This window comes from Trichosurus vulpecula, chromosome 6 (assembly GCF_011100635.1).
Source record: "Trichosurus vulpecula isolate mTriVul1 chromosome 6, mTriVul1.pri, whole genome shotgun sequence".
NCBI lineage: Eukaryota > Metazoa > Chordata > Mammalia > Diprotodontia > Phalangeridae > Trichosurus > Trichosurus vulpecula.
In genome coordinates this window covers 52236240-52260228 of record NC_050578.1, presented here as the reverse complement: position 1 = coordinate 52260228, position 23989 = coordinate 52236240, and the positions used below count along the sequence as shown (strand labels likewise).

General features: G+C 39.5%; 1 protein-coding gene across 1 annotated transcript in view; it reads left to right on the top strand.

Moving 5' to 3' along the window:
- The window catches only part of TET2 (tet methylcytosine dioxygenase 2), a 38651-nt gene extending 14877 nt beyond the window's left edge, over positions 1-23774 (top strand). Inside the window, exons 7-9 of the mRNA XM_036764118.1 lie at positions 10214-10351; positions 15287-15647; positions 21487-23774. Coding sequence (XP_036620013.1) covers positions 10214-10351; positions 15287-15647; positions 21487-22931 — 1944 coding nt within the window. The 3' untranslated portion in view covers positions 22932-23774. The remainder of the gene's footprint in view (positions 1-10213; positions 10352-15286; positions 15648-21486) is intronic.
- The last annotated feature ends 215 nt before the right edge of the window (positions 23775-23989 follow it).

The following is a 23989-nucleotide window of genomic DNA, read 5'->3' as shown; positions in this document are numbered from 1 at the left end:
GGTGTAGTGTGTTCGCATAAATGTATGTGCTTATGTAAGCAGACTGAAGCCAATTTACAAATGGGTTATGTTAGAAAAGTTTCTATGTAACTCAGTTGTTTGGAATTCAGAATAAATTCTCTAATAGAAATTACATTCCAGGTGATCATTAGCTTCTCAGGACCGTGCGTAATATACCCAAAGCATGTTACTCTATTAATACTGCTAGAAACCTTACCACTAACTATATAAACATTCCTATGAGAAAATGCATTCAAGTCAATAAACCAACAAGGATTTATTAAGTACCTACTCTCTGCCAGGCTCCATGCTAACTTTCAGGACCCTACTGTGGGATTCTAGGGATTCTCAAGAGAGTGGGGACCAAATCAATGCTTTAAATGCAGGTGTCCACTCCTGTAGAGGGACCAGAAGCTCCTTGTCATCTCCCCTCCCCTTGTTAGACAGTAGAAAAAAATACTATCCCAGTTCTAAACCACTGGGGGTGGTTCCAAGGCCTGAAGTAAGAGTTCCAGCAAGAAGAAGGCTAAAAGAGGGTTACTCAAGGATAAGAAGTGGAAAGGGTGGGGTAGAGCAGAGAGGGAGCTGAGGGACAGGGAACTTCAAGTAGTACTGGGTAAATACCAATGGAGGAAGGGCTTTCTGACAATCTAATTTCTCCACCCTTACTCTGAGTACTTTTTTTTCAATACTATACTGACTCCTCCCCCACTCCCACCCCTTAGAGCTGGAAGTGGCCTGACAGCTCACCTCAGACTGGCCCTGGAGTAGCAAAAAGAGACAGGGATGGGAATCTAAGGGGACCAAGAGAAAGGAGGCCTCCTCTCTCAATGGCTCCAGGTATCCAAGAAGAATACCTAAGTTAATGACTGACTATGTGCAAATAGTCAAGGTCAACATTTTCCTGCTGTCCCATACTGACTGCTGACTTTCTGGCACAGGTATCAACCTTTTTGCACACCTTATATCTACTCTCCAGGAGAGGGTGTCTTGATAATTAGCCAAAATTTGGCTCCCTGTAATTTTTACACATTGGGCTCAATTCTGCTGAAACAAAGAGGCAAGACTATTGGGAATTTGGAAAACTGTTCCGATTGAATGGTTTTTAGAAGATGTCACTTTAGGCCTGTTCTGTCTACACAGCCAATCAAAGGAGGCCACACCCATCTATGTGGTACAAAATACAAAGGGCCTCCTGGTGTGATCTGCTTAAGCTACAAAGGTCCCTCAACCTCCATATTAGGCAATACGGGCATGCCCAAACAAGCCTAACATCTATTTTTTTTTTGTCCATACCTGGTATTTCATCTGTATAAGGAAACTCCTCATGAGGAATTTTTTTTCAACGTGGAACAATACAGAATGTTTATTTAGTCTCCTTTCATATCGTGTTTCTTTAAATATTCAAAGACAGTTATCATGAACCATCTCCCTACCTTTCCTCATTCCCAATACAAGTTTTGTCTTTTGCATTCTTTCATGTAGCGTAGTTTCCTGACCTTTACCATCCTGGTTACCTTTCTCTGGATGCTATCTATATTGCTGATAACTCTCTTAAAGTATGGTGTCCAGAACTGGTCGGATTTCTCCATATGTGTTCTGACCAGCACAAAGTATGGGAGGTAGGACCATCAGCTCCCTTGATCTGAACTCCAAGTTTCACATTAAACAAGATCAACTGTAAATACCATTTTCATGTTTTCCCCCAGACAAATATTTCTCATCTTAAGTCATCCATGCTATACTTGTGCAATGGATTTTTTTCAGTCTTTTAAAAAATTTTAATTTATTATTTATTTATAACATTATTTTATTTTTAAATTTTGAGTTGCAGGTTCTCTCCCTCCTCACCTCCCCCCACCCCCCACTCAATGAGAGGGCAAGCAGTATCATGGCAATTATACAGGTGAAATCATACAAAATGTATTTCCATATTAACCATATTACGAAACAAAGCAAAAAAATAAAGAAAACAAGTAAATTCTACTTCAGTTAGCATTTTATGTAAGAAAACTTTTACCCATCAGTTCTCTCTCTGGGTGTGGATAGTATTTTTCCATCAATAGTCTTTTGGAATGGTATTATTAGATCATTATAATGATCAGAGTAGCCAAGTGTTTCCCAGTTGATCATCATTACAATATTGCCGTTACTATGCACAATGATCTCCCAGTTCTCATTTCACTTTGCATCAGTTCATGTGAGTCTTCCCATGTTTTTCTGAAACTACTCTGCTCATCATTTCTTATATCACACTAGTACTCTATCACAGTCATATGCCACAAACCTTTCAGCCATTCTCCAATGGGCATCCCCTTGATTTCCAATTCTTTGCCTCCATAAAAAGAGCTGCTATAAATATTTTCATGCATATAGATCCTTTTCTTTTTTCCTTTGGTCTCTTTGGGATACAGACCTAGTAACAGTATTGCTGGATCAAAGGACATGCACAGTTTTATAGCACTTTGAGCATAGTTCCAGATTGCTCTCCAGAATGGTTGGACCAGTTCACAACTCCATCAGCAATTTATTAATGTACCTATTTTCCCTTATCCCCTCCAGTATTCATCTTTTCTGATAGGTATGAAGTAGTACCTCAGAGTTGTTTTAAATTTCATTTCTCTAATCAATAGTGATTTAGAACATTTTTTTCATGATTATAGTTTTTATTTCTTCTTCTGAAAACTGCCTGTTCATGTCTCTTGACCATTTGTCAATTGGGGAATGGCTCTTATTTTTATAAATTTGGCTCAGTTTCCTATATATTTGATATATATTCCTATATATATTGTCCAAAAAACTACTATAATTTTTTATATTACTTCATTGTCTGTGGTAACTTTTAGCAAAATGAAGTTTCCCTGATTATCTCTTTTAATTAGGTCTATTTTTGCTTTTGCTTCATCTGAGATCACGATTGCTACCCCTGCCTTTTTACTTCAGTTGAAGCATAATAGATTCTGTAGCACTTTATTTGAACTCTGTGAGTATCTTTCTGTTTTAAGTGTGTCTCATATACAAAAAATTGTTGGACTGTGGTTTGCAATCCTTTCTACTATCCACTTCTGTTTTGTGGGTGAGCCCATCCCATTACCATTTCCAGTTATGATTTTTAATTATATATTTCCCTCTATCCTATTTTCTTCTCTTTATCCTTCTCTCTTTTTATCCTGTCCCTCCTCAAAAGTCTGTTTTGCTTTTGACCACTGCCTCCCTTAATGCTCCCTCCCTCTTATAGTCTCCACCCCACCCCTCAATATGTCTCTTATCCTTTTCCCCTCATATTTCCCTATTGGGTAAGATAGATTTCTATACCCAACTGAGTGTGTTTGTGTGTGTATTCTTACCTATCTGAACCAATTTTGATGAGAGTGAAGTATTGCCCACCATTCTTTTCCATTTTTTCTCCACCATAAAAGCTCTTCCTTACATACCTGTTTTATGTAAGAAAATTTTCCCCATTCTACCTCTCCTATCCCTGCTTCTTCGAGTGCATTCTTCTTTCACACCTCTACATTGTCTTTTGAGATCATTCCAACATAACTGACTCATACTCATACCCTCTGTATATTTATACTCCTTTTAAGTTATCCTAGTAATGATAAAGTTCATAAGAGTTACATGTATCATCTTCCCATATAAGGATACAAATGGTTTAACTTCACTGAATCCCTTATGATTACTCTCTCATGTTTACCTTTTTATACTTCTCTTGAGTCTTGTATTTGAATGCCAGATTTTCTATTCAGCTCTCATCTTTCCATCAGAAATGCCTGGAAGTACTAGTGTTTCTCTTTGCCTTGGAAATGTGACCAGGATACCTGCTCCTATGTGACCACTCTTCTCCAGGAGCTATGAACCAGAACTGCATATGGGCCAGTCAGTGCCAGCTGCACCTGCCAGCAAAAGGACCCTTGCAATCTCTTTTTAACCAGTTGTCCTACCCCACAATGGATTTTCAAAAAATAATAATTAAGGGACTTATATTTATCCATGTTAAAATAAACAATTGTTTATATTCGATGGTATTGAGCAAATACTTTCCATTGAATAAATGCAATTGCTGAATAAATTATTATATATTGTGACTGAAATGCAGAGAGAACTATTTTCTTTCCTGCAAAGGATGTATTTTTTCCTAAATTCAGGTAGAAAATTTGATACACTCTACATCCTGCCCATTTGTAGATAGCATGCCTTTCTTGAGTTAATCCAAATTCTCTCTTCTCTAGACCCATCCAGAAGCACTTGAAATATCAACATACTTTCAAAAAAAAAGTTGACAGTAATACAAATGCCAAAGCAAAACAAATAAAATGATGTACTCACTAGAATGTGCTTTTAAAATATTGTCTTTGAAAAGCATTTTTGATGGCTTTAAAAGGAAACTGAACCAGTCTCTCCTTAAGCAGATATTTGTTTATTCTGTTCAACTCAGTTCAGAGCCAATGACCCTAAAACAGTTTCTCACACTTAGCTTTGTTGGCTCTGCCCTACCTTTTAGTGAATAAGTGCTTATAAAGCCTATATGTACAAAATTACATAAGCACATAGTTCTGTAGCGTAAACTAAAGACCAAACAAGAATAAAGAAATTCATGATTTGGTATACTGTCTGTAGTCCTGTTGGAATATAATTGTATTTTAGTTTCAATACTATCCTATCCCTTGGGTAGAGTTGTGAGTAAGTGAAAAATCTTGATTAAGCCTAGCTTTCTACCATAAAATGAGAACTATCTACATCTTGGTCGTACTTGTGGAAATTCAAAACATTATCATTAACTGAGAGACACAAATGACTCTAATAAAGATAAAAGAGCTAAATTCAAATAGATATGTGATTAACCTCCATAGCAAAACTATAGCTCAACTCTTTTTTCCTCCAATGGATATTAATTTGTATTATTTTTAAAATTATGTTAATGAAACTATATAGAAAGCAATTCAATACTTAGATCCTCTCTGAACATTTTATATGCATGTATAGGGTGTCCCAAAAGTCTTAGTGCAGTTTTAAGCTCCAATAGTTTAAATTGTGTGTGTAGGCAACTGATCAAGGGTGTTCCCTGATAATCTTATAGGTTAGTTGGTTTAGAGGATTTTATTTCTTCCTCTACTAAAGAGAATATGAACGTATCACTTATCACCTGGTGGAGGATGGATCTCATTAGAATAAAGTGATTGGATTAGGTTCCTTCCAGATTCTTCTGGGTGGAGCCATCCTTTGTGCTAGCCTTTCAAAGGGCAGCTTAATCCTGACTTTTCACCCTCTGTTGATTATCTCCAATTTAACCTGCTTGTATCTTGTTGATACATAATTGTTTGCATGCTGTCTCTCCCATTATTGAGAGGGAACTGGATTTTTGTAATCGTCATCATCATTCTCTTTTGCTTTTCTTTGTATCCTAGCACTTAGCCTAGTGTCAGGCACATAGAAGTCTCTTAATCAATTTGTTTGTGGATTTTCAAACTTCCCTTGTCAGCCCTCTGTGCCTATGATGTGTCCTAGTGCTGCTTTGAGATGCCATCTAGCTGTGGGGCTGTAGCTGCTGATGGTGATTATTAATGCTTGTAGTCATGGCTGAAGGAACCTAGGCAACAGTGCTAGTTGCCTAATGTTCCTAACTCCTTTTAGACACATGTAAACATTCTTCTTTACTTTGCATTTACTCCCAAGTGGCACAGTGCCTTTGTTCCAAATGAATAGATCATCTTTTTCTATTCGTCACCTGCTTACCTAATCTGTCCACTGCTTTTCTTTTCAATAATCCCACAACCTCAACTTGCTTGGGGCTATGCTTCACTCTGTCCTCAAAGCATTTCTTCTGCCAGCTCCTTCATTGCTACCAGCACTTACCTACTTCAGAAGGTTGCTATGATGACCAAATATGAAATTCCCTATGAAAATAATCTATCATCATCATTGCTACCACTGAATCATTTTTCTCTTGTTTGATGGAGTCAAGGTAAAAAAGTATTTCTTGTTGTTCAGTCATTTTCAGTCATGCCCTACTCTTCAAGACCCTGTGGACCATAGCATGCCAGGACCTTCTATCCTCCACTATCTCTCAAAGTCTAAGTTCATGTTCAGTGTTTCTATGATATCTATCCCTCTCATCCTCTGCAGTCCCCTTTTCCTTTTGCCTTCAATCTTTCCCAACATCAGTCTTTTCCAATGAGTCCCATCTTTTCATTATGTGGCCAAAGTACTTAAGCTTCAGCTTTAGTATTTGACCTTCCAGTTAATAGCCTTAATTAATTTCTTTAAGTATTGACTGATTTGATCTCCTTGCTATCCAAGGGACTCTCAAAAGTCTTTTCCATCACCGCAATTCAAAAGCATCTATTCTGCACTCAGCTTTCCTTATAATCCAACTCTCAGAGCCATACATTGATACTGGAAAAACCATGGCTTTAACTATACGATCTTTGTTGGCAAGGTGATGTCTCTGCTTTTTAGTATGCTCTCCAGATTTGCCATAGCTTTTCTTCCAAGGAGGAAGCATCTTTTAATTTCATGGCTCCACTTACTGTCTACAATGATCTTTGAGCCCAAAAATATAAAATTTGATACTGCTTCCATTTCTTTTCCTTCTATTTGCCAGGAAAGGATATAACCAGTTGCCAAGAGCCTTATTTTTTTTATGCTAAGCTTCAAGCCAGTTTTCACACTCTCCTCTTTCACCCTCATCAAGAGGCTTCTTAATTCCTCTTCACTTTCTGCCATCAGACTGTTTCTACCACCATAACATATTTCACATCCATCGCCTCTTTCCATTCACAGGACACTACCCTAATTTAATCCATCATGTTTCCAGAATCTCTCTTCTCCAATCCTCCATCCCCATAGCTGCCAAGATCATCTTCCTGTGGCATAGCACCAACCACATCATGCCCCTCTGCAAAGCCTTAGATGGCTCTATATTTTCTCTAGGATAAAATAAAAATTCAGCCTGACATTTTTAAAGCCCTCGACAATCTGGCTCCAAATACCTTTGTATTCTTCTCTCATAGCTCACATTCTCCATCCCAATCAAACAGGCCAACTGACTGTTCCTGAGCTTGCCAATTCCCCCGTTCCCCATTTTGCAAAAAGCTGTTTCCAGTATCTGGAAGGTACTCCCTCCACATCTCCACCTCCAGAAATCTTTAACTTTTTCAAGATTTCAACCTCCTCTGAAAAGCTTTCTTGAATGTCCATGCTCACCAGCTGTTGGTTCTCTCCCTTCAAATAAGATAATTACTGAGGGTCAGGATGGTGCAGGGGTTAGGGAGCTGGCCTTCAAGTCAGGAATGCATGGGCAAATTCAAGACCTGCCTTTGTTCAATAATAGCTGTCTGATCCTGGGCAAATCACTTAACCTCTCAAAGGTGTCAAATGTCAATGAAAAAAGGGGGCCACTCAAGGACCCCTGCTACCACATATTAACTTAGAAAACCACATATTAACATTATCTGCCCTCTATGGTATTTTTGTTTTGTTAGATATTTCCCAAATTACATTTTAATCTAGTTTGAGTGCACTGGGATTGGGGGGGGGGGCGGTATTTGAGACTGCTGCTCTAGAAACTTTTCTGAGACTAGAGTAGTAACCTGCCTTGAAAGAGGGAGTTTCCTCCCCTGGAAGTTCCCTAAATGAATAAAGTCACAAGTCCGATCCCAATTTGTTTATGTGTGCACATGTTGGACCTCTCCAGTAGAAGGAAAGGAACTGTTTCATTTTAGTCTTTCTATGTCCAATACCTAGTATAAGAGCTTAACAAAATTTTATTAAATTGAATTGATATAACTGTTCATGAAAGATATATCAACAGGAGCAGATCAAGCCTCACAATCATGTATTTACCTTAGTATATGAAAGTAACACTTTGATTAATAATCAGAAAGGCTTGTATTTTATTCCATACCTCTGCCCCCTACAATGGGCAGCAAGATGGTGAAGTGGCTAGAGGGCTGGCCCTGGAGTCAGGAGGACCTGAGTTAAAATCTATCCTCAAATTCTAACTAGCTGAGTGACCCTGGGCAAGTCACTGAAGCCTGTTTACCTTAGTCTCTCATCTGTAAAATGAGCTGGAGGAGGAAATGGCAAACTGCTCCAGTGTCTTTGCCAGGAAAACCCCAAATGGGGTCACAGAGAGTAGGACATGATGGAAAATGACTCAACAACAACAACAAAGTGTGAATGACTACTAATTAGTTCACACTAACATAGGCTCACTTGTAATAACACAATTTGAAGTTTCTGAGTGGTTAATTGGAAGTAAGGTTGTATTCTGTGCCCACAGAACATAGTGAAACTAATAGGTCCAGCTGTGGATGGTCCTTTGATCTTGGCCTCATTTCATTCTTGTTCCACACCCTATCTTTCCAGTCTTTCACCTTATACTCCATCAGATACTCTGATCCAGAGACCCTGACCTTCTCACAGTTTCTTTTTTTTTTTTTTGAGGGGGAAAGGCAGGACAATTGGGATTAAATGACTTGCCCAAGTTCACACAGCTAGTAAGTGTGTCAAGTGTGTGAGGCCAGATTTGAACTCAGGTATTCCTAACTCCTACTCTACTCACTGTGCCACCTAGATGCCCCTTTCTTGCTGTTCCTTGAATAGGATACTTCATCTCCCAACTCTGGGCTTTTACCTGGGCTGTCCCCATGCCTGAAAAGCTCTCTCTCCTCAACTCTGCCTCCTGGCTTCCTTCAAGTCCTAGCCAAAATCTGACCTTCTGCAGGAAGTCTTTCCCAAACACCCTTACCCCAGGTGTCTTTCCTCTTGATTATTTCCAATTTATCCTGTCTATATCTTGTTTATACATAGTTGTTCCCAAGTTGTCTCCCCTATTAGCCTGTGAAGTACTCAAGACCACTTCTACTTTTCTTTGTATCCACAGAGCTTAACACATAGTAGGCACTTAATAAATGTTTGTTGACTAAGTAATTAATTGTCCTAACCAGCCATAAGTCACACAGCTCCAAGTGAGTTTGGCCATTACCATCAATTAACACTTTCATTTGATTTAGCCCTTCTTTCCCCATCCCAAATATACCAGGTTCTTATCAGTTTAGATCAGAGATTCTAAACCTATTTTGTATCAAATGGGCAAAGCTATAGATCCCTCCTCCGAATAATGTTTTTGAATACATAAAATACATAGGAAGTCAAAGGAAAATAACTCTCTTGAAATACAAATGTCAAAATATTTTTTTTTAAAAATAACTCGGGGGCAGGTGAGGGGGAATGAGTGAATCTTGCTCTCATCGGATTTGACCTGAGGAGGGAATAACATACACACTCAAATGGGTATCTTACCCCACAGGAAAGAAGGAGGAAGGAGATAAAAAAAGGGGGGATGATAGAAGGGAGAGCAGATAGGGGGAGGGGGTAATCAAAAGCAAACATTTTTGAAAAGGAACATGGTTGAGGGAGAAAATTGGATAAAGGGGGACAGGATAGGAAGGAGCAAAATATAGTTAGTCTTTCACAACATGAGTATTGTGGAAGGGTTTTGCATAATGATACACATGTGGCCTATGTTGAATTGCTTGCCTTCTTAGGGAGGGTGGGTGGGGAGGGAAGAGGGGAGAGAATTTGGAACTCAAAGTTTTAAAAGCAGATGTTCAAAAAAAAAGTTTTTGCATGCACCTAGGAAGTAAGATATACAGGCAATGGGACATAAAAATCTATCTTGCTCTACAAGAAGAGAAGGGAAAAGGGGATGGGGGGAGTGGGCTGACAGAAGTGAGCATCTCATTTGGGATGGGGAAAGAAGGGAGGGTTGACTGGGGAGCAGGGCAATCAGAATATATGCCATCTTGGAGTGGGGCGGGAGGGTAGTAATGGGGAGAAAATTTGTAATTCAAACTCTTGTGAAAATTAATGCTGAAACCTAAAAATATTAAATAAATAAATAATGATTAAAAAAACAAACAAAAAAGGATGTATGCAAAAAAAAAATAACTCCATGGACCCCATGTAAAGAAACTCTGACTTAGCTAGACTTGTGGATATCCTGTATGCAGAAGTATAGGACAATAACATTCAAAAAGTAAAGAAAGATGTACGTGGTTTTGACAATGTTATTATGACAATGTATTGGCTTTGCATTGGGTAATTCTGTTTTGTTGCTGTAGGGCAGAAATGCTAATGCTTTGAATGGCCTATGTACTAAGTGTATGTTGGTCAGAGTTGTACTCTTGACTCTCTTGTCCTCTTCCAGATTGAATATGAGCATAGAGCCCCAGAGTGCCGCCTGGGATTAAAGGAAGGTCGCCCATTCTCTGGAGTCACTGCCTGCCTGGATTTCTGTGCCCATGCCCACAGAGACTTACACAACATGCAAAATGGCAGTACACTGGTAAGTGTTGGCAGCTCCCATCCAGGGTCAGTCTCATTCTCTGTGTTAGAGGCTTCTTTGTGTTTGCTATGCTTCATTGGGGAAAAAAAAATATTTTCTCTTCAGAAGCCATGTGAAGCAGAATTTTTATGAATGGGTTGCTGTTGTAGGCGACCCTGCTTGGCATTGCTATTGCCCTCGGAACATGCTGGCACATTAGAGCCAAACTCTGTGACAAGCATATGAGAATTTCATGGAAATTCTGAGGACGAGTCTACAGCAGGGAAAGCATATTGCCAGCTGCAGCCCGCCGCCAAGGAACACTTGGAATGCCAGAGTGTCATAGTCTGGCATTTCACAATTCACTGATCGTAGAATCGTTCACCAGCCAAGATATCTGTGTGGTCTGCATTACAAAAGAGGGGTATGTGTCTGGATATCTGGATTGAAAAAAAGAGAAGCATGAGTGTCCAACTGAACCCCTAGGTAGCTGGGGTGCCTTCACCCCACCATTGGAGGAAGTGCCAGAGAATGAATCTGGAATGGTGCAATGACTCTAACTGTATACATCTCCCCACTGATCTCTTTCCTAGTGCTAAGCCTTACTTCACATGTATTTGAAACATGTTATCTAAAGAGGAACAATGGCCAACTGGATAGGGAGCTGTCCCCAGAGATGGGAAGACCTGGGTTCAGGTCCTGCCTCTCATGAATATATTTGCTTTGTGGGTCTGGGCAAGTCATTTAATCTCTCAGAGCTTCAGGCAACCAAGACTGCAGAGCAGGCGTCCATCCATATTGGTGGAGGCTGTTCCCTTTATCAGTGGAATCATTGGCCTTATCTTATGGGGAGGCACTCTAGGGAAGGCAGAGTCAACTCAGCATAGTGGAAATAGGGCTGGCCTCAAAGCCTTGGGCAGCTAGGTGGCACAGTGGATAGAGTAACCCCACCGGAGTTAGAAGACTTCACCTTCCTAAATTCAAATCTGGCCTCAGACACCTACTAGCTGTGTGACCCTGGGCAAGTCACTTAACCCCGTTTGCCTTAGTTTCCTCATCTGTAAAATGAACCGGAAAAGAAAATAGCAAACCACCCTAGTATCTTTGCCAAGAAAACCCCAAGTGGGGCCACGAAGAGTCGAACACAACTGAAAAAGACTGAAATCTGAGCCAGGTGGTCCTAGGTTTGAATTTCTGCATGGGACATGTACTGTGTGACTCTGAACATGTGCTCTGGGTCTGGGCAACTCTTTAAGCCTGTAAGTTGCAAAGAAGAGAAAGATCTATATTGTTAGTGGGAATTTCTTTCCTGGAAGTTCCCTATGTGGCTAGCGGACAGGTCCAGTTCTTAACCCTGTGCTGTTCAAATAGCCAGGAGACAAAGGGGCGATACAACAGAATGACTTCTTATGTATAACTGATATCCTATTGTTTGCCTCCACAATGGGCAGGGCAGGGAGAACATTTGGAACTCAAAAATTTTAAAACTGAATGTTAAAAAGAAGGAATGCTGATTTTGGAGTTGTAGGAGCTGAATTCAAATCCCAGCTCAGATACTACCTTTGTGACCCTGGATAAGCTGGTGAATATCCCTGGGCCTTGAGACCTCATCTGTACAATGATAGGCTTGAACTAGACGGTTTCTAACATCTCTCCCAACACCCAAGTTTGATGCTAAGAACTATGTTACAAGCATGGCAATAATTGCCCCATAAGTGAGGCAAACAAAAAGTGTTCTGGGAGTTCAGAGGAAGCAAACAGCATTCTGGGATAGTTACACATTGCAAGTCAGCACACTGCCTTCCTTCTGGAGGTAGTAAGGTTTGAACCATAAAGGATGAATAGGATTTGTTAAATTTATAAAGCACTTTCTTCACAACAACTGTCTAAGGTAAACAGGGTACAGAGGAGTGAAATGCTTTGCCTAGGACCAGATCAGGGATGGGGAACCTGTGGCCTAGAGGCCACACGTGGCCCTCTAGGTCCTCAAATGTAGCCCTTTGACTGAATCCAAACTTCACAGAACAAATCCCATTAATAAAATAATAATTTGTTTTGTAAAACTTGGACTCAAAAGGCCGTATCCAAAGACCTAGGGGGCCACAGGTTCCCCGTCGGTAGACCAGACAGTTGATAAGTTGCAGATCTTAAACTCAAGCCGAGGTCTCCTAACTCTCAATCTAGAACTTTTACTCACTATATCACACTACCCAGTATCTTCAAAGGCAATGATAGGTCAGGACATTCCAGGTGAAGGAAATAAAAGCATGGAGGTGGGAAAATTCATTGGGAAAGAATATTAGGGCTATATGGCAGAGGGTATTGGGTGCTGGATAAAGGAGGTTGGCTTTTAACCTGTAGACAATGGGGAACTTTGATCTGTATAGTAATGCCATGAAAGTGATGGAGAATTAATCTGGCTGTGCCATTTTAGAGAGGAGGAAAACCCAAAGGTAAGGGGATTGCTTAGGAAGTTACTTGTCACAGTTAAGTCACAAGAGAATAACAGGAAGGAAACTTCGGAAGAGCAGGAAGTTTATGGAATTTAATGACTAGTTGGATGTGACAGATAAGAGCAGAGGAGGAATCAAAAAGGATATTGACATTTTGGGCTTCATTGACTTGGAGAATGATGGTAACATTAAAATATAGTACAGGAGAATCATAGGAAGGAGCTTGTTTAAGATGAGATGGCAAGTAAATTCTCTTATAAAGATATTCAATTTGAAGTGATGAAAGGACATTCAAATGGAAACATTGAAAAGGAAAAGGAATTTGGAAGAGAAGTTAGGGAAATCTCCATTTTGGAGTAATTTTGATATAATATGATTGAAATTATGGGAGTAAACAAATTTAAAGATAGAATAAGATCTTTAAAGAGTCTCTCCTATGAAGGAAAAAGGAGTAAAAGGGATCAGTGAAGGAAACAGAGGAAACAGTCACCAAAACAGTAAAACCAAGATCATCCAGTCTCATGGAAACCAAGAGAAGAGAGTTTCAAAAAAGCAAATAAAATTTGATACTATCACATGTTAGTTCACAGATGGTGAAGATGTGATACTATCAAATTTTGTTTGCTTTTCAGTTATATCATATCAAATGGTCTTGAAGTGATAGCTAGGCATTAAGGAAAAGGCTAAATCTTCTCCCATTTCCCATTCGTCATCATCATCACCAATGTTTATTGAATCGTGCAGCTTGCTAGGAAAAGAGAAAAGATAAAGTAACTATGGAAGGTGAATCACGAGAAAGGCCATGTTACAGTTCAAGCAAAGAGCACAGAAAAGTTAACTGCAAAACAAGGGTTCTATAGGTCATAGCAGTAGAGGGGAGTCAGGAGGTAAGAGGTTAGAGAGAAAGACAGAAGTGTCATGATGCAGGTGAGAACAAGGTAAGAAGAGAAGATGTGGGATAGTGCTTAGAACAACAGGTTTGGCCAGGGTATTTATACACCTCAGAAATGAAAGTACCTTGTAGGGTCATTGTAATGGTTTTAATACTTCAAAAGAGTTGTAATTTTGTCTGTGTAGGTACTTCTTCCTCCTGTACTGTATGAATAGTTGTGGTCAAAAACTTCCATTGCCTAATAGTCAACATCCTGGTTATAATCCCCTCCGATCTTAACCAAGGCCGTTCCTCAGAAAACATTTACACAGAGGCCTGTTAGACCTGTATTTAAAGGTGCCCTGTGTGGCAAGTCCTGCAAGAGCTGCATGCATTCTGCACCTTGATCCTTAAGAATCCCAGATCATCTCCTCAGCAAGATGCTACTGAAGTCGGACTGTAGTGGAAGCTGTTCTAATGTCTGCCCAAGTGAAATGCAATTGTAAAAATAAATCTGCTATAAATGTAACAAATTCATTCCAAGACTAGCTTTAGATGATTTTTATTAGCCTGTTTTACAGGACCTCTATCCATCAATCAACTGATGGATAAGTAAAAACAACTAGTGTTTTTATAGCTCTTTAAGGTTGGCAGAGCGCTTTAGATAAATTGTCTAAATTGATCCTCACAAAAAACATTGGAGGTAGGTGCTGTTCTTATGCCATTTAAAGATGAGGAAACTGAAGCTAAGAGAGGTTAAATGACCTGCCTGGGTTCATACAGCTAGTAAGTGTTTAAGGCAGGATTTGAACTTAGGTCTTCCAAATCTAGTGTTCCACCTTTGAAACACAAAAGTAACTTCTCATCTCCTTTGTCTCTCACAGAAGCCTCAGTTCTCTAATTTGAAAGGAGAAGAAAAGTAATCAATAAATTTGATTTAAAACAGCCTGGGGGAGAAGCAGGAAGAAAAATGATGGGTAGAAATGGTACCATGTAATATGTTGCTATCATGTACTAGCAGTTATCTCCTGGCATTATCTCAGACAGATCTTCACTTTAGAATCACCTGGATGTTCCTTAAATGAGGAAAGGAAAGTTAGAAGGTGGGAATTGCAGAGGGCAGGGAAGTATTGCAATGTTTCTTTGAGTGTAAGAGTGGAACACTATGTATAGACATCCTGCAACTGAAAAAGCATTAAGATTACTTGATAAAAGTGGCTTGAAGAGAACTCTTTGTTTTTTACATATTTTAGAGTTCAAGGTCTGAGGTGAGAAAAGTAGGGAAGGCTGCTTTTTTTTTCCCTTGGCTTCTAGGGGACAAGAAAAGTAAAGATCTTGAATAGCATAGTCACAGATTACATACAGCCTGATCACTACCTTGGAAGGTGTAAATATGTTGAATTTATCCATTTTCTTACTTCCCTCCAAAGAGGGTAGGTTTATGATTGTTTATGATTCATTTCAACCTCGTGCTTTACTGAGAATAGCCGAGCATGATTCTGGACTCCCTTTGCAAGTGTCATTGAACCAGCCAACCTAGTAGTGAAAGGTGAAGCATCAAGTGGATGATTATATTTTTTTCCTGCTTTCTTGAACAGAAACTGAAGTTGTCATTTCTTTTTGCCTTATTAGGTTTGCACACTCACCAGAGAAGACAATCGGGAGGTTGGTAGAACACCCGAGGATGAGCAGCTCCATGTTCTGCCTTTATACAAAGTCTCTAACGTGGATGAGTTTGGCAGTGTGGAAGCCCAGGAGGAAAAAAAGAGGAATGGGGCCATCCAGGTGCTTAGCTCCTTTCGGCGCAAAGTCAGAATGTTGGCAGAGCCTGCCAAGACTTGCCGGCAGAGGAAACTGGAAGCCAAGAAAGCTGTGGCTGAAAGGCTCTCCTCATTAGAGAACAGCTCAAATAAGAATGAAAAAGAAAAGTCAGCTTCTGGACGTCAAAAGCAGGCCAACTCAGAGACTGCAAACCATGCTAAACAGTTGGCAGGTAAGCTCAGTTCAAAGTACTGAAGGTATTTATGTTGGGTGGGGTGGACCTGGGGAAAGAGTACAGAATCATTTATGTTGAATAGAACATCTGGTAATTTTACTTCCCATGGCACAATCCCCAAAGGTATAGTAGGGCTTGATCATTGGGCATTTCCATTTGAATGACCTTTCATGAGGACCTGAATATGGTCTACATAAAAGTCAAGGTCACACATGGCAAAGTGAGAACAGACCATTGGAGCTGGCCATTAGGAAAACACCAGTGTTCTTCAAGAGCATTTTTTTTCAGTAGTTATGAAAACTGAATAGAGGTTGCAGAGAATGAGGAAGAAATAACCAATGAATGTATCACATTCATCTGAATAGTTCTGCTATGAAAAAGGAGAGAGTGAGGGCTTTTTAATGGAGGTAGCAGGTGTCTATATCACAACTCTACCCTCTAACTGGCCTTTTCTGTAGGATCAAATATTTAGAGTTGAGCAGGACCATATAGACCATCCAGTACAATTCCCCTCCTTTTACACATTAGGAAATGGACCCAGAATTGTTAAGTGATTTATTCAGGTCCTAACAGGCAGGATTTGAACTCAGACCCTCTGCCTGAAAAGCCAGTTCTCTTTCCATTGTACTACACTGCTTCTGGTAAATGATACGGTACGTTGGAATGCTGGACTTAGAGTCAGGAAGACCCAAGTTCAAATCTTGCCTCAGATACTTACTAGCTCTGGTTCCTAAGCAAGTTATTTAACTTCCCAGTGCCTCAGTTTCTCCTTCTGTAAAATAAAGATAATAATAGCATCTACCTTCCAGGATTATTATGAAGATAAAAGGAGATGACATATGTAAAGCCCTTTGTAAACCTTAAAGTACCATCTAAATGCTGTCATCATTATAATTAATTTACATGCTTGGCTACAGCTAAATTGTTTAGAATTTGTAATGATGATTTGAAAGATTCACTCAAATATACAGAATAGAAAAAATGGGGGGGAGGGGAGAGGGATAGACCATTAAAGAACTGATGTGATACAAGAATAGAAGAGATAGTAAGTGCCCCCAAAATAGATTATTCATTGCTTCCTCCATTCACTAGGTATCAGGCATCGCACTAGGGGTGAAAGGAAAAGCAAAGAAAAAGTCTCTTGTCTACTGTGAGCTTGCAGTCTAGCTAGAGAGACAACTACATGTGCAAAACAATCAATTAACAGTGCACCAGTATTTGAGTAATTCTAAAACTGGATGCTATGTCTAGTGAAATACTGGGTGCCTTCCTTCGTGCCAATGTCACCAACATCAGCTTTCATCAGCTGTTTTATCATATTGGCTAATTAATCAATATGGGCTGGTTTGCACAGCCATCCAGAGACAAGAAACACATGAATAATGGAAGGTGGTGTATGAACAGCAACAATGTTGGTTCTGGACATGTTGAGTTTAAGGTGACTAGGGATATTCAACTGTAGATAGTCACTAAGCATTTGGAGATGGGGGGAGGAGAGTTTGGATGATATGAAGAGATCATTAAAGCTGTAAGATAATATGTGCTTACCAAGAAAAAAAGCCTAGAGTGGGTGAATCAGGAAACCAAGATTTGAACGTTAGGAAATGCCTACAGTAAGGAAGGAAGCAGGAGAAGGAAGGGGGTCCAGCCAAGGAATATTCAGTCAGTAGGAAAGTCACAACGGCACGTTGGCTCTGGAGAAGTAAATTTCTCTTTAAATGTGGCTGTAGTAGTAGTCCTAGGGCATATCAGTGTTAGGAAACCACAGCTATAACCTGGGTCTGTGGTCTAGACCAAAGTATAGTCCCTCAACCACAGCTTCTGACCAAGGCCATCATTTTAGATCTCTTTGGCCTCATCTCAAACACCAGAATAATTACCCACCATTGTTAGAAAAACAAGCATCTATCTATTAATTCCTGAACCTTACAAACAATTCAGTGATCATATCTGCCTTGGCGGTAACCATTTCGAAGAAGCAGAGGGCAGGTAGAATGGGTAGAATATGTCCTCGTGTCTGATCATTATGCTTTTAGGATCATAGGGAGGGACCTGAGGGATCATCTAGTTCATCTCCCTTATTTTACAAATGAAGAAATTGAGACACAGGAAAGTGAAGCAACTTACTGCAGATTTCAGAGGAAACAGAAGAGCCCCAAGGCTTAACAAATAATAGCAAGAATAATAATAAAGTGCTTTAAAATTTGCAAAGTATTTATCTCATTTTATCATCACAACAAACCTAGCAGATAGGTATGTTGTTACCTTCATTTTACAGTTGAGAAAATTGAGGCAGAAGTTAAATGACTTGCCCAGGATCATACACCTTGTAAAGGTGTCTGAGGCTAGATTTGAACTCAGGTCTTCCTGATTCCAAGTCTAACACTCTATTCATTGTATCACATAATTGTCTCTGATTCCGAATTCAATATGCTTTCCTGTCTCTACATAAATCTATGATCTTGATTGTTAGCATATAACTCTGCAAATCCTTAATATATGCCCATGACAAAGATATTGCTGAACTTAACAAATTTTGGTTTTGTCTCTTTAAATTTAGAGGTTCCTTGGGAAATGTTTACTATGCTTGACATTTGGAAGCAGAACTGTAGGCATGAATTTTGTTCCAGTGTAGGAAGACACCTTGTGCCTTCCTTCCTGACAATGTCACCAACATCAGTTTTAATCAATTATTATATCCCACTGGCTGATTGATAGCCCAGCCAGCCAGTGACAAGAGACAGAGGAATAATGGAAAGTTATGGATGCTCCCCTTCTCCCTTCCTTTTGCTGGATCAACTCCAGAAGAAAGTCTCGGAAGCAGTAGGATGCAAAGTGTTTGCTCCTGTTCTTGACATCCTGGAGCACCAGTTGATATCACCCAGTCTTTAGGCCATTGCTTAATGTCTCACCAGCCACCTTGTAGGTAACTGTCAGGGTGGGACTTGTCAGTATTTGGTAGCCAGACACCCCCAAATGTGTCCCTGTCTCAGTGTAATGTTAGCCTTGACTTGGAAGCAAAGTTTATCATCCTCATTGTCAGCATCATTATCACATTAACAATGACAATTCTAACAGCTGTCATACATAGCATTTTAAGGATTACAAAGCTTCTACATATTATCTCACTTGATCCTCACAACCAAAATGTTGGCACTGTTGGTCAATTAGAAAGAGTTAAGTGTGTGGATTAGGTTTGATCCCCTTTCTAAAGGCCCTATTTTGGATGAATTGGTCTCTGTTTCACAGAGCCAGATACACACACACACACACACACACACACACACACACACGCATGTGTGTGTGCATCCATGTATATATAGGTGTATATACACATGTGTATGTATGTATACACATACACACTCACAAACTATACATACCATGCACACTGATACTCTTGCTCTTAGGCTTAGCAGAAAGGAGACCACATGACTTATGAAAACAGGAGCTTAATAAATATTTATTGACTGGTCTAATTTCAAGGCACAATTTCTTCCTTTACCTCCTTTAGCTGAGTTGTAAGGGACTTGCTTTTTATAGCAATTGTTCTTTAATTCTTTTTGCCTAGATAACAGTCCTCAGGGCTGCTAAATTCACTCCTTCCACTTGCATTCAATTCACATGACTTTTTTTTTTTTAAGTTTGGTCATGAAAAGGAAGTGAGGGTTTCTGAAAGTTTCACTTACAATATGGAGAGTTTCACGGGTAAGCACAGGCTATTTTCCTTACCCCAAAGGTCATTAAGAAAGTAGGATTTGCCCTTTTGATATCAGAAACTTTCTTTGTAGTGCCTTTGAGCTCTAAATCTATGACGCTATAAAGAAGGCCAATAAGAGATTGTGGATGGTGAGGTGCCAATCGTCACCCCCTTCAATTAAAAAAAAGAGTTTATTATGTTGTTATCCATCATTTTTCAGGCACATCCAACTCTTTATGACCCTATTTGGGGTTTTCTTGGCAAGGATACTGGAGTGATTTGCCATTTCTTTCTCCAGCTCATTTTGTAGGTAAAGAAGCTGAGCAAACAGAGTTAAGTAACTTGCCCAGGGTCACACAGCTAAGTGTCTGAGACAAGATTTTAACTCAAGAAGCTGAATCTTCCTAACTCTAGGCTCAGAACTTTATCCATGGCACCACAAAACTGCCCCTACTCTACTATTACTATAGAGATTATGCCACTAGAAATAAGATCACCAGATATGCCATCCAAAATAAACATGTTTTCTTTTTTCTTCCTTATACCATCACTAAAGTACCCCAATGTCATGTTGCTTTCTATTCCTACAGCCTAATTTTTTCAAATAAAAAATAATCCTAGTCTTTAATGAAAAAATTGAAGGCCCTGGTATTTGCAGCATAAAAGTAGAGACACAGTGGATCTTTTTTCTACTCTTCTATGTATGCTCACTAAGTCTCTTATTAGTTCCATTTAGTAGTACTTGATATCCGGAAAGGGATTTAAAGTTTACAAATTGACTTCATGTGCCTAAGGTCATCTGAGATTTCAGAACCCTCTGAGTTGAGGCAATGCAGGGGGTATCCCTATTTTACACCTTAGGAAATGGAGGTTTGGAGAAGTTAAATAATTTACCCAAGGTCATGCAAGTGGTGGAACTAAGACTTCTCTCAGATCTAGAGTTCTTTCTTTCCACTACATCACACATCTCATAACATTAGTATTAAGTTGGGGGTGGGGAAAGGACACAGTGAAGATTAATTATAGCTTTAAAATGAAAAGTATAAGCTGTGACTGTATGAAGTCATGCATGATACTGATTTCACAAGCCACGAGCAATCATCTATCTCATTATTATGTAGTCTCTCCTCAGATTTATTGCTATATGAACCCCAAAATTCTAACACAAATTAGAAATCCATCAGGATACTATGACTTTGAAGGTATTTGTTTTGTCCTCGGAGTACAATGTGTCATTGTATAAGCAACCCTTCTCCCACTTAAACTTCATCACATGCTCTTCTAGCCAATAAATCTAGTTACAAAGAACCAAAGTTGCTGCTAAAGTCTGTGGGAGTTAGTCAAGGGTAAACAATTATCTGGTTATTGACCATTGACTGATGATAACAAGATGCTAAGTATCAGTATGGTCCTGTTGAGGCTCCATTTTATTGATGTTGTTTTCAAAGCTGACCTTTGCTCCATTTTCCAGAATGTGCTGTGGTGATACAGATTTGTCATTTTTATTTCTAACACCTTTGTGATAGCAAGGCATCAGAACATAACCTTAAATCAGAAGATCTTAATCTTGTAGGGGTCTTGGACTCCTTTGGCACTCTGATTAAATCTCTGGATCTTTTCTCAGTATAATACTTTTTAATTCATAAAACAAGATATACAGGATTACGAAGGAAACCAATTACAATGAATATAGTTGTAATCTTTTTTTTTTCCATCCACGTTCACAGACCCCCTGAGACATGGAGTCTATGAACCTCAGGTTAAGAACCCCTTCCTTAAACACAGTCTCTGTTGCGTGGCTTATTGGTCTAGACCAAAAGTGTCAAAGGTGGTGCCTACAGGCAGCATGCAGACACAACCTTCTTGATTATGGCTTAAACCAAATTAAAATGTAATTGGGAAATATTTAATAAGATAAATGAAAATATAGTAAAACATAGATAATATTACATTTGAAAACAAAGTCAAAATGTGACCCATAGGGATTGTTATGTATGGTTTAGTGGGTCCTGTTGCCTTTTGAGTTTGATACCACGGGTCTAGAGTATGGTTCTCGCACAGATTTAAGTTTTCATTCAGTCTTCATAAAGTAACATTTGACCACATCGATCCTTTTTGTCCCCTCTCTCCTACCTACAGACCTTTTACGACTTTCAGGACCATCGATGCAGCAACAGCAGCAGCCACAACAGCAACATCCCCTGACAAATAACCCTCAGTCAACTTCTGTCAATGCTTATGCTACTTCAGGCCCCCCGAATCTATATATGAGGCGACCCAACCCAGTTAATCCTTATTCCAGCTCTTCCCACCCTTCAGACCTTTATACTGGGGCCAACTCTATGAATCTCTATACCACCTCATCCCAGGCTGCAGGTTCTTATTTGAATTCTTCCAATCCCATGAATCCCTATGCAGGGTCTCTGAATCAGAATAATCAATATCCGTCTTACCAATGCAATGGAAACATGCCTATGGATAACTGTTCTGCCTACTTGGGTTCCTATCCTTCCCAGTCTCAACCAATGGATCTATACAGGTATCAGAGCCAAGACCCTCTATCTAAGCTAAATCTCCCACCTATTCATACACTATACCAGCAGAGGTTTGGAAATAGCCAGAGTTTTGGTCCCAAGTACTTGAATTATGGAAACCAAAATATGCAGGTGGATCCTTATAATAGCTGTACCATTAGACCCAATGTACACCATGTAGGGTCTTTTCCTCCCTACTCCATGCATGATATGGATGGCCATTTCATGGAATCTGCTTCAAGGTTACCACCCAATCTGAACAATCCAAACTTAGACTATACATCTATGAATAAAAATGGTGAACATCACCCACCACCTCCCCACCTAGTTCATGAATACCATGCTGCTTCGGGTATATTCAGTAGTCCTCCTCATTCCTTCCATCTCCCAAACAAAGAACGTGAGATGCTTTCCCACACAGCTAATGGATTGTCTAAGATGCTTCCAGGTTTTAACCATGATAGAACTATTCCTGTTCAAGGAGGCTTAAACAAATTAAATGATGTTAATCATCTGGAAAAGCAGCCGCATGCACCAAGCCAGGGTCTGGCCTCTGCTTCAGAGGACAATGATGATGTTTGGTCGGACAGTGAGCACAGCTTTCTGGATCCCGACATCGGTGGAGTGGCAGTGGCCCCAACTCATGGGTCGATTCTCATTGAATGTGCGAAACGCGAGCTCCATGCAACCACCCCCTTAAAGAATCCCAACAGAAACCACCCCACCAGGATATCCCTTGTGTTTTACCAGCATAAGAGCATGAATGAACCAAAACATGGCCTGGCTCTATGGGAAGCCAAAATGGCAGAGAAAGCACGGGAGAAGGAGGAAGAATGTGAAAAGTATGGCCCAGACTACGTGCCTCAGAAAACCTATGGTAAGAAAACCAAACGGGAGCCTGTTGAGCCTCATGAACCTTCAGAACCAACCTACTTGCGCTTCATCAAGTCTCTTGCCCAAAGGACAATGTCTGTCACCACAAACTCCACAGTGACTACATCTCCATATGCCTTTACACGGGTCACAGGGCCTTATAACAGATATATATGATGTCACACCCTCTGTTGGTTACCTCATTTGTAAAGATGACCACCAACCGGTCAGTGGGGGAGAGTTCTCATTTTGGTGGGGGGAGGGGGGAGAAACAGATACCGTATTTATGTTCAACATGGTGGAATAACCTCAGCACACCAGCAAAAAAAAAAATGAGGTAGTCTTTACCATGGCACTTAATTTCCACTGACTAGTAATAAGTGGTCACAGATGCCAGGTAGGAAATGAGACCAAAGCATTCTATGCAAAAAAGAAGAGGGAGGGGCGGAAGTGTTTCACAATTTACATTTTGAAAACACTGGTTCTATTATGGGATGAGATAATATGTAAATGTGAATTTTCCTTACAACTCTGCACATCTGTGACCACTTTTAATAATATCGAGTTTGCATAGTCATGGAACAAGAGTCAAACAAATACTATAGTGTTACAGTAGGAATCATAAAATACCATCTGGTGCTGAATATTTGATGTACTGAAAGACTGGAATTATGGGTTTTTAACATGCAGTTTTTACTGTAATCTTAATATTAGTTTTTATTTATCAAAACAGATACATAGAACATGAAAATGAATAGACAGCAAACACTGAATTTGTTTGGATATCCTAAAATATGGTGCTAAGAAAATGGTGTCTTTAACATAGAAGTTGAACATGTAATGCCTTTATAATAGTCAAAATGTTAACAGTGTACTCAAATGCCTTTGAATGACAGGGGCACCTTTTCATCCAAGTTTTTATCCCAGTTAATGTATACTTAGACAAGTTTTTTAAAATTTTAAAGGCCTCTGGATTTTGCTCATCCAGCGAAGTCCTCATTAGGACAGTAAGCATATTGATGTACATATATATATATACACACATACTATGTATATGTGCACATATACATGCATATTCATGTATAAGTATGAATATTTTTAATGGTGTTTTAGAAGCACTTTGTCTACCTAAGCTTTGACAACTTGAACAATGCTAAGGTACTGAGACATTTGAAATGAAAACGTTTACTTTAATTCTAAAATGTAAAGTGATTTTTTTAAAGAAAAAAAGCTTT